Genomic DNA, 12,381 nt, shown 5'->3' on the forward strand with positions numbered 1-12,381 from the left:
GATTAATTAAACCCAGCACAAACCACTACTCCGTTGCTTACATTTTTGTTGCAAAATGTCAGTATTTCCCAACCAAAAAATTTAAGCTTTCATTGTACTTAAATTACCTATATAATATAATACAGCATGTATTCTTATAGTAAAAATTTGTTTCCAAGCTTCATGATAAATTCCTTTCCTAAAAAGACATTAAAAAGTTAACCAGAAGTCTATGTTAGTGGGATGCTTTCCAGAAATTTGAAGGTAATTTTTTTTTTAAATGCACTTCCGTAGTGCAACTCTTTCACCACTCTGACCATTTAATTTTTCCTTGTGTAAGTGTCTCCAGACTTTTCAGAGGTCATTTCAACAGCAGACAGCTTATAACAAAACCATTAGCAGTTTGGCTAGCTTAAGGAAACCTCTTACTTTCCTTTTTTGTTTATTATCACTGCATGAATCTGCAGCATATGAGAGTTTATAATTTCTCAGGCTTGTTAAATTCATGTTAAAGGTCTGTTTTCTTGTTGAATAAATTTTGTTCATATAATGCTGCCTATTTCATATACTGAGTCTTTAATAGCACCTTTGGTCTATGCGCAACTCACAGATCAAAACAGAGGACTAAAATAGGGGTTGATGATGCTATTTACATGTGTGATTCCTGCTGTCTTCTTGTTAGTAGCTTTAATATAATAGAAGACCTTGTCTGTTTTGTAATTAACACATCTTTACTGGAGAGATATTTGGAAGTGATTGCTGTGAATATACTGGTTAGTAAAATAAACACAATCACACACCACTTTCTGTTATCAGACAAATTTGTGAATTGTACACATTATACTCCAGATCAACAAACTGTGATATAACAGCCAAGTAGAAGACACATTTATATAACCCTTTATTTTTCTGAAAATATGTATTCAATCTGACCTTGCAAATATAATTAGCTTGTGGGATGTGTGGATTTCAGTACCATGGATGCTTTACTAATTGCAGTTCTTGGAAATAGATACTAAATATTTGGAAGCTGCCAATACAAAATAAAAACTGCATCTTTTTGTACATCTGTCTTAGTTTCAAAATGCATAATAATCTAAAAAACAATAACTATACAGCATTTTTTTTTAGCATTTGCCTGGGGTCAACAGCCCACACTAGAGTCCATAGAATCTATTTTTAGGAAGAAAATATACAGTTATGTCCTGTGTAAATTTCAGGACAGCTATAATTAATATGATTAAAATTTACTCACAACATAAGATGAGCACTGGACACCTCAATTGATAGCTAGACAAAAATCTGGCCTCTTATAGTTTCCACAGTTATTAAAAATAATGGCTTGATGAAAATTTAGAGTATTTAGTAGCCAGATTTTTTTTAGCTTCTCCTGAAAGTGTGAATGCTGTCACTCTTTAGTTTCTTACTATCAGATACTGATAATACTTGAATATTATCAGTTACTCTAAAACAGTTGTCATAACTTTGTGGGGCATTTAAAAAAAAAGATTAATTGAGGAGTACTTTACACACTTTATTCTTAAATCCCTCCAATATTAAATATCCAAACAATACTGAACGAAATAGCTTTGTTTTTCAAGTCCCACTATATTTTAGTGGTAAACTTCAGTTAGGCATAAGTCAGCCTTTATTGTTTAAATTAAAAAAAAAAATCTAACATCAATATTTTTCCAGTGAAGAATCTATGGCATATGGTGACTATCTTTAAAAATGCATTGTATCCTTGGAATTCAAATAGTGATGTATTGTTTATGCCATATGTTTATGAACAAACACACCAGTGCTTAAAGACAACTGCAAAGGATATAGTGTGGTTCTGCCAGGTGTGGAAAAAGAAGTAATGTCCCATCTAAAATCTCTTTTATCACCTGCAACTGACCTGTTATCAACTGCTTAGTTTGTTTCTAGATTCTTTAAAAATGAAATGGAACACGTGACCAGAGAAGTGCAGCTCAGGTTTATGACCATTTCGTTATTTATGCTGCCATGCACTGTTAGACAACTACAAGTGAAGAACATCTTCTGTCCCCTGCAAGCCCACAACATAAAAAATTCAAAGAAATCGTACTTTTTATGCCATTTCCAATGAAAAGCACTAAGAACTGAAACTGACTCATGCCAAATGCATATCACTGAATTGCTGTGATTGTGAGTTTGAAGTTTGCAACATGGAAATTATTTATAAAATGTCAATTTTAGCTCTGGAAAACATATTCCTAGGAGTATGTGCATTTTCCTTCTCTATCCTTGGAGAATTATTTACTTGTGGTCAAATCTGCAGTACAACTTCAATATCCATACTGGAAGGGGAAGAGAACTACAGCATAATACATTTATCTTGACAAGTGAGGGCACGCATCCATAACTCCCATGTAGCTGAGAAACAAGTTTTAAAGCTATATGCTTTAATGAAGATAAATGGACAATTCTACATCCACCACAGCAAAAGGAAATTAAACATTTAATACTTTTCAATTAAGTCTTAGAACTTTCTGTTTTAGGGAAGGGCATGAACTCAAGTAACCTATGTAAATGGTTTAACAGGTAAACATACACGACTTAATTAAATCAGAAGTCCAAAGGACATTACAGAACAAATTTTGGAACACTAGGATTGATACTAACAATCTCAGCACTCCATTAGAAAAACAGGAGATAAAATATGCAAAATATGTGAATCTGGATATGCATCACTACTCTAGAAAATGTAAGAAAACAGTGGTGCACTGGCAGTAATAACACTATGTAGTTTATGCCTAGGTTTACACAGCCTGAACTGAAAACGCCAAGTGGCCCACACTGTGATGCAGACACAATTCATCTCCCACAAATATGATTCTCCAAGCAAAGGAACAACAATCTTTACTGAATCAACAGTGATCAAACCCAGCACAAACATACAACCTCCTTACTCTCCAAACCAGGCTCCTATGGAAACTCAGCTCTTGGCTAGAGCAAACCACAATGTTTCTGTCCAGTCAATGGGAAGAAATAGCACATTACTGTGAGAGGGCCTAAATATACTACACACTGTGCATAATGTCCAGAAAGGTACTCTTGATACATCAATCAAAGTTACATACTGCAAAGTTAGGTTATCCATTTTAGAATTCTTCCATTTACAATAGGAAAGTATTAGCAAATCCAGTTCCAACAATGGAAGTTGTTCCAGGTATAAAAGATTCTGACAAAATTGTAGGTATCATGTTTTAAAACACATTTTCCTCTACATGCTATCTGCATAATGGTTCACAATTAATAGACATGTCCCCAAAGTAGTGACAATACAGTCAATTCACTGTTTTGTTTAGTTGCTTTTAATTACTAATTCAACTGTGTTACTTATTTTTAACTATATCCTGAAGACTGTTGAATTCATTTGTGTCTAGGGAAGACTAAGTCAAACTAAAGATCAAGACAAGTGCATGAAGTGGGGAGGAGGAGTTAGGTATATTAAAATAAAGTCTTGTTAGGTGGCTCCAATATGCTTACACTTCTCACAAACTTTATTCTTAATGAGATATTTTAAATTTCAGGCATTACACTAGTGTCTCCACACATCTTGTTTCAAGGATTGCTCTTTTTCTGCCTTCTTAAAAAACAAAGCCTCTTTAAATCCTGTGGTTAATTCAAACAAAGAAAGGAAAAAGACAAGTTCAAAGGAAAAAGAACAGCACTTTGATAAAAAAGTGGAGTTTTAAAGCCATGCAATGTTTCAAAAAACTGGTGTAAAACATGTTCAGCTGAAGAAAATCTTGTAGCTAGATGGTAATTGCAATATTCAGGAAATTAATTGTTAAATTGCTGTCTGCTACTGGTTTCAGTATTTTAGACTAACAAGTAATTACCAAATTATGAAACCATTCACACACACATTTGTCTTGATAAACTGGGAAGATTTGCAGCACAAAAACAGAAGTCACCAATCTGAAACAGTGAATACACAGGCAATTTAATCTCAACTGGAACATAAAAGTAGCAAGAGATCAAAACTACTTGGAAATCACCATTTTTATGGTCAGCATGCAGCAGAATGACCATCTATTACTCCGAAGAGAAATAAACCTGAAACCAGGTATTAACAGACCTGTAATGCTCATACACATCACTAATTATGCACAGGTTGCCACTTAGATTTACAAGTACCAATGGACAAAAAAGGGGAGAGATTGCTGAAATAAGTCCTCCAGCTCTCCTCAGGGTTTTCATTTGTAAAGGAGGATAAAACAAGCATGTATCTTTCTCTCCCTCCAGCACGGTAAGAGTAACTTTTTTCATACTTCAAAAATTAGTAAAATAACAAATTATAAAGTTCAGCACATTTTTTACTCCTTTTTGAATAAAATTCTAAAGATCTCATAAGCTGAACAAAAGAAAGCAATTTTCAACTACCAATAAAAAGAAACTGCCTGCACAAAATGGTTTCAGAGTACAGCCCACATTCTGTCTCTTTGAAGTAAAAAATCTTCCACTGCCTGAAGGGGTTGCTTGGACCACAGGACAAGGTTCTTCAATGATGAATGTGGCAGGAGACAGTAGTAATAAACTGAAAAGAGCAGCTGCGGACCATATGCATACAAAGGGAAAAAACCAACTGCAAGAAAAATAAAATATTGGAACAGGAATTGGCATGAGGCTGTTGAATCTCAAGACCCAAGTGGACAAAACACTAAGAGAGCTGATCTGAACTCAACGTTGAAACTGTGCTCACCACAAATTTGGGCTAGATGATCTATAGAGATCAACTAGAATTACTTTGATTTACCAGGCTACCCATATGTACATATTTATTTTCTTTTACCATCTGAATGAATTTAAGATAAGGATAAAGTACCACAGCAAAATCCTCTTATGAATGTGGCAGGATCTGGTTTTAAGCACAAGATTAAGATGCATAGCATTTTTGTTTCTATCTGTCTGAGGTGACCGAAACAGAATTTATAAAAAAGTTATTGGAAAGACAACTATTTTCCTCAGCAAACAATTAAAAAAATAATTTTGCCATAAAACAACAGATCTTCCTACAAATATTACATATAGTGCCTTGCTGGAAAAAAAATATGGTTTAACAGAAATGAAAGTTTGCTGTATGAGTAGGAGATTTTGCTACCAACCCTGCTAAACACCACAAGTGCCAACAAGTTTCTCAGATGTACAAAATGGACTTCTGACAATTTTGGATATTTTATCGATCCTTATGAAGCAATTATTAATCAAGGGAAAATGGTTAACTCTCTCAGAAGAACAACACATTTTAAATGGTGGCTTTGTTATAATAAAGATCCCAACTTTTAAACAGGTCAAAAAAGAAAACACCACCCTTTTTTTTTTTTAATATTAATTTAACAATACAGTGAGTGCAATGCAGTAAGTTAATGCTTTTGGAGTTAAAGCTACTATGTTACACTGGGTTTAGTATAGTTATATTTTCCTTAAGAGGTGATGAACAGCTGCTAAGTTAAGGTCTAAAAAATCACATTTATTTTTAACATTTGGCAAAGGTTTATGGTTCTCTGTACAGACATTTCAAAGTGTATGTTGGAAATAAATATGAAATGTCAATATTTAGCTTTATTCCAGATCTTTAATGAAATTACTGCTTCTGTGAAATATGTATTACTTCTAAATATATATTACAGCTTCCATTGCACAGATTGGAAAACTGTAGGGGATAAAAGAAAAGTTTATTAATAAGTATAAAATGAAACAACAGATAGCCAGGTTGCCCCACTGGCCATATTTCAGCATGCTTACTGTGACTTCATTCAAAGAAATCAAGCTAAAATAAAAGTCAAAACAATGCTTTTCCTTTCTGGGTTCTGAGACCACTGACCTTCAGTTAAAACTCACTGCACCGTTGCGAGTTTATTTTACAGACAACTAGAGCACTATTAGCCTAAATATCGCAAAATAGGGTGCACAGACATGAAAAAAACCTAATTTGTATGCTAGAATATGTATGTAAGCAATTTGGAATTACTTGTCCTTCATGTGTCCTACTACATTTATGCAAAAATATCCCAGACCTAAAATGGTCATTAAAGCAGTTGGCATTTAATCCACAGATCTATATGAGGGGGTTTATTTTTATATAAGGATTTTATATGACTTTTTATTTTTGCTCATTGGCTTTAAGACATAAAATGACTGGTTTGTTTTTTTAACTGATGAGAATTACAGGTATATTTATTTTTAAACTGCAATCATACATCCCTGTGCTACGTAGAAAATGTGTATGGAGACAAGGCAGTTAACAAAGAAGTTAACAAGTTTTCATTTTCTACAGTAACAGGGCAAAGTGCTTTTTAATGTTTTAGCTAGTCAGGGTGAACCTGAGATTCCTCATCAGAATTCACTGCAACTTCCTGACACATGAAAATAACCTCTGCCCCAGTTATTCTTCACTAGCACAGCCATGACTGCTTCACTGACCATAAACTATGGCAATTTATATGGGCATGGACCTGCCCTGAGGCAGCTTTAAAATTAGCTAATGTGCTATTTTGGGCTTTGCTTTTAAATACATCTAATCTCAGACAAAACATGCCATATTAAAATCTTCTATGCCACATGTTCACTATATTTTTTTGCCAGACAGTGCTGCTAGTACAAGGTATAATGAGTAATGATCTCAGACTCACGTAGCTAAAGCTCACCAGTATAATGGTTACTACACCAGCAAAATTACCTCTGCAAGTGGCTCTTCATGCTGGCAAATGCAGATACTTTCCTGAAATAGGCTGAGCTCGGGCTCTGTAGCACACAAAGAGGCTCTGGGTGCCATGATAAGTTACCCAGGCACATGAAGCACTGGAACCTCACCTGAGAAACCCCCCTTGAACCATAACATATCTGCTCTTCTCTCAGTTCATTGACAATCCAAACACTTTTCAGTGTAAGTCATCTTGCCAACCAGGATCATAAAACTCGAACACATTCCACATCTTCCAAATCAGGAAGTTAATTACAAGTGGTATTCATAATTTAGGAGATTCTTTTTATTTCTAAGCTTTAAAGGATGCACTTGCCAGAAACATGACAGATGTAAATTTTTTTTAACATGAAACCTGAGAACGTAATTTAATCTGACTGTAGCAGCTAAAAATGTGTATGAAAAACAAACATTACAAGACTTCCAGTAATCTCAAGTCCTGGCAGCAATGCCATAAGAGCAGCTGTAACTGAGAAATGCTTAGATGGACAAAAATTTATTCACATTCAAAATAAATATGCCAAAGATTACTTTATTGAAGATCTCAAAGATCTCAAATCTAGACAACTATGTCAAACAACAGTGGCAGTAAAATTATTATAAATAGAAGCACTTAGTGAGCAAGCATGCAGTGTGACTTATTAGGAGGCTTTTCTTCTCAATGGATTTAATAGCTAGTGAGGTCTAAATTAATTACTAGTAATACTCTTGACATTATTTTTTGACAAAACAAAAAGAATCCTATTTCAACATTCTATTGCAGTGGGAAAATAAAAGTTCTAGGAAAAATAAGTTAGGAATAATTAAGTGTTCTACTGCATCTTACCCCCCCGCCCCCCAGACTACCTGTATTTTCTTCTACTCTTCAAGCAATTTAAAAAGGAACAAAATTTCTACACATGTCTAATATCTTCCAAACAACCAGAAGTTAACAATTTTTCAATTGCCTGTTACATAAACGTATTTGCTATAAAATTCAGAATTAAAAAAAAAATAAACAAAACAACCAAAACAGCAACTGTAGCTTCAGAACATTCTGCTATGAAATTAAGTGAACTCACAGTGTTTGGTATCTTTAATAAGATCTGCCTCACAGGAAATATGATAGTACAGTTTTATAGAAGATGAACAGTTTTGAAATATTTATAAATTTACATGAGTATCATTCATATATACCATGACGCATTTCAATAATTATTCTACAGTACAATGGGAGTGCATGCTCAAACAAAACACCTCAGCAGTATTTTAAAGCAGTAAACCACCTAGCCAATTTCTGTACATTCTGTAGTTTTTCTAATCCACTCTCCCTGTGGTTGAGCAAAATCGAATTGCCTCTCACATTTGCAGACAGCTCTGTGAAGGTGATAATAGAGCTGCTCCCTGCTGTCATGAGGCAGGAAATAGGAAAATGGCATATGGGGCTAGAAAGAAATAAAAAGAGAACTAAACAAGAACAAAAGAGATTTCAACAAAGGACAACTATAACCCAATATGCTTTGCAAGTTAAAATCTCTTTTCATAATAATTTAACGTACTTAATCATTCATCTGCACGCTTCTCAAAAATTCAAATGCTTGATATCAACTTCTCTATAAAGTTTTATTGCCCAAAGCATTTGGAATAGAAGTTTTAATAAAAATCATCATATGCAATGCCTGCAAATCAATGCATTCTTAGTACTCGTGTTAAGGGGCTGAACCTATTCCAATCTGTTAGTAATTGATCTCAGAATTTGTAGCTAAAATTTAATATATAAAACAATGTATATTTGGATTATTAGTTGTAAACCTGTTGAGTGATACCTGAATAGCAAAATATTATGAGAGGATTATGATTGTTTATGTGTACTGACAATATCAAAGACTTCCAGCCTGTTTAAGGACTACTTATCTAAGCTGCAGAACAAACTGGAAGTGATCTTTTTATTTACAATGAAATTTTTGTTTTAATTTTTTTTTTTGCTATGGGCCTCCAAAAATCAAGTACTTACATATATTTACAGTGCTTCTGTATTAAATCTTACTGAAGTACCTTAAAAATAAAAAGCAAGCCTACTATACCTTTCCTTTTACACTCTGAATGGGATCCACCACCACAGCAACAGCTCTTTCTGATAAGGCTTCAAAGCTCTGCTGAGTATTGATATCTACACCAGACAACCAACAGCCAAAGCCAGGATGACTATGATACCAACCAACTACCATCTCAGGTCTGAAACAAAGAGGACATTGAGATTTTTAAAAACATAAACACTTATCACAAGAAGAAACAGGAACATATCAGGGCATAAATTATGATGAGCTGTGAAAAAAACACCATTAGTAATATTTAAATTACTCACCATAGTATGGTGAAAACATGGACATGAATAAATGAGACAAAAGAGGGCTATCATTAATGATACACATTAGCAGTGGTAGATCATGCTTTCAGTTTTTCACCCTGTTACCACACCTTCCCTGAACCAGTTTTTACCCTTTCAGCACTTGAGTAAATATCTACTCTTTAACTCCTTGGCATCGAAGGTTGAATTTTCACGGCAGAAAGTCCATTTCAGACATGGACAACGGGAACCAACGGTGGGAAAGGATTAAATATCAATTAAACCAGCAGTAGAACTAGGAACTCAGTCAAAAAGCAATTTGCACTGTTCTGTTCAGCTGCTGAGCCTTTTGCTAACATTAATTTTGAAGTTTTTCCCACAGTAAAAGAATTTGAGCAAGCAGACGACAACTGTTGAGAGGTAGGAGTGAAATAAAAATTTGCTTAAATACTAGGATCTTTTGCAAAATTATTTTCCATTTCTTTTAATTAAAATTGTTCATGAGTAAGCTATAACTTCAAAAATTTAAAAAATTTTATTTCAAGGGTTACATCAAAAAATCAATCTTTTAAGCAGGTGTTGTGTAGTAATCGCCAATGCTAAACTGAGCAGCATTCTAATCTTTCTGGGTGATAATCAAAGCTGTAGATTTAACAGGAGTGACAATCTCCTGACAATTGAAATGCATGAGGGGGACTGTATTACATGCTATGCTACTCACCTAATTTTTGGGGCAATTACTTATTTTTAAACATTATTAATAGCTCTCAGATCACAAGTTTTGCAGAAAGCCAGCCGTTTCTTCTAAAAACCGTGCAGAGAGTACTTGTGGCTGTCAGCCCTCTTTACAGTGCCTTACCTTCCCGTCTGTTTCAGCATATCCAACATTTTTGCTTGAAATACAGGATCAACTGCCTCCACACTGACACCCTGATTTAAAAAACAGAAAAACCATAGTAGCTGTACGTGAAGCATTATTATTAAAAGACAGACAAAAATCATAGTAGCTGTACATGAAGCAGTATTATCTTTTAACTTGTAACTTCACACAAACAAAAATATTCATAAGCATCTGTTTAAAAAGACAACCTGAATACTTTAGTACTACATGACAGAACACCCTTAAACGCAAAATATAATTTTTAGAAATGTATTTCAATGTGATTTTTTAAATGCTGAAGGAATATTGTGAATTGCTATTTAAGTAATCTTCACTATAAGTAAACATGATTAAATAGGTGTAGGAAATCACTTTTCTCTCCTCTGTTTAGTCTGCAAACGGTGGCCTGTTGTTTGTCCCAAGTTCAGCTCTACACGTTTTATTCAAGATAAATATCACATATTGACTTTTTGTAGATTTTTATATTATGCACATGAGTAAACTCAGGACAAAAGAATTTAAAAATTTCATGGAGTGCAGCTCTGAGTAACAAAGGAATTATCCCATGCCTGTTTCAAGCACATTTCATTCCAGTTACACGAAATAAAGCACCATAAATTCCAATTATGCCCCTTGATTCTTCACCTCTTTAATCTGTTCATAAAATGGATATTCTTACTCAAAATTTAAACACTTTTTTTTTCATATCACAGAACTATCATTTAAGAGACACGCAACTAAGATCTGTCAAAGAGAGCAAGTTTGAAGTATATAGAACCATCACAATGTAACCTCTTACATTTTGAATATTTCTGCTGGCTCATACTACATGAGTTTTGAAAGTTATCAATTTATAAGTCTTATAAGTCATGTAATACACTATATTTATACATAAAAAAGGACACAATATCTGCATATATTGCTATACACATTTAAGTACTAGCCTTTGCTCAAAAAGAAGTTTTGACTACATTTCTTTTTACTGAAATCCTTTAACCATTGGACTTGTTTGTATTATAACTCACAGCCTACACCTTCAGATTGCTTCAACGAGGCAAAGCACAAAAACCTTTTAAAATATATATTTACCTTAAGGAAAAAAACAAACAAGCAAATAAAATTATCAAGGTCTAGATGCGAAAAACTCACCGTTCCAGACTGTGGCATTGCAAAAACATCAATCACTCTCACAGTATAATCATCAACAAATTCCCCAAGCATCAGACCCATAACTTCCATAGGGACACCAGCACGACCATGCTTCAACATCTGGAATTAAGACCAAATGACACCATATGTTTAAACGAAGGTTCAAGTCTGATTTGAGGTAGTTTTTTCAGCCTTTGTTGATCTCTAGCTAATTTGCAACTTGTAGCACTTTTGGAAACTGTAACAAACTGTAAAATAGTAAAAACAAACCCAACAAAAGAGAACTAATTAAAGTAAGTTTCTGAGGGTTCCAATCAGTATTAATTTATTTTTAAAATAAGTCTGGCCAGCACTTAGGCATCACAAGTCCATTAACTCTGGACTGCTGCCAGGTGCTCAAACTCCAGCATTATATCCAGACATGTATGTACACAGAACACTTACTTTCAGCAGTGCAAGGGAAGAGATATAAACCTGTTCCGCTGTATCGACCGCAGGAGCATCTGTTGGTGGCCCCTATAAAAAGAACAAACAATTATTGTTATCATCATTGTTATTCTGCAGTTTCTAAATATTTCCTTTTGTTTTGCATATTGCAAAACTTGTAGAAAAATGCATATGCAATTGACTTATTGAGTTAGATGTAGTTGCTACAAACAAAACAAAAAATTGCACACCCAATCTCCAAACCCTTGTTTACAGCACTTTCTGTCACTAACATTATTTTGTAATAGGTCACCCAGCCATCATCCTGTCATCCCCACCCAAACAACACAGTCTAAAGAGCACTCTTACCAGAGCCAGTCAAATATAAAGCAGGCAAGTGTTACACTGGATACAAACCTGTTACAAGGCATTCAGACTAAGTCTCAGATAAGTTTCCATTAGTCAGCCTTGCTGCAATGCTAACCTTCGTCAGCTGTAAAATATGGCCAGTTCTCCAATTAACTATGTGTTTCTTACAGTGGTGTGAATGTAAATGCTGCTGGGCTAGCATGATTAACTGGCACCAACACAAACAGCAATTTCCCTTTGCTTCATCAGCTTTCAGCTAAAGAGGACTTGCAGTTAAAGGCTATGGGAGTACTTTGCAGATACACTGGTACAGTGAGAGAAAAAACGGACCTCTGATCCCTAGGTGGAAAAGCTGTGAACAAAATACTTTGCTCTTTGCCTTATGAGTAGTTATTCAAAAATTAGCACAACTGTCCCAGGTGTGAATGATTGGTTGAAACAGGTTCTGTGTACTGTTGAAATTGAAAAACACAAGAGGCAGCAGTTTAAATGTCCTTTTCTTGAGGAACAAGAGAAATA

General features: G+C 34.4%; 1 protein-coding gene across 2 annotated transcripts in view; it reads right to left on the bottom strand.

The window, feature by feature from the left end:
- The window catches only part of PSMD14 (proteasome 26S subunit, non-ATPase 14), a 46,443-nt gene that overhangs the window by 12,573 nt on the left and 21,489 nt on the right, over window positions 1-12,381 (bottom strand). For both annotated transcript variants that reach the window (XM_058809434.1, XM_058809435.1), the window contains exons 5-8: window positions 11,512-11,583; window positions 11,068-11,187; window positions 9,898-9,968; window positions 8,776-8,926 (exon numbers count right to left, since the gene is read on the bottom strand). In XM_058809434.1, the coding sequence (XP_058665417.1) occupies window positions 8,776-8,926; window positions 9,898-9,968; window positions 11,068-11,187; window positions 11,512-11,583 (414 nt within the window). The remainder of the gene's footprint in view (window positions 1-8,775; window positions 8,927-9,897; window positions 9,969-11,067; window positions 11,188-11,511; window positions 11,584-12,381) is intronic.

Source organism: Ammospiza caudacuta, chromosome 8 (assembly GCF_027887145.1).
Source record: "Ammospiza caudacuta isolate bAmmCau1 chromosome 8, bAmmCau1.pri, whole genome shotgun sequence".
NCBI lineage: Eukaryota > Metazoa > Chordata > Aves > Passeriformes > Passerellidae > Ammospiza > Ammospiza caudacuta.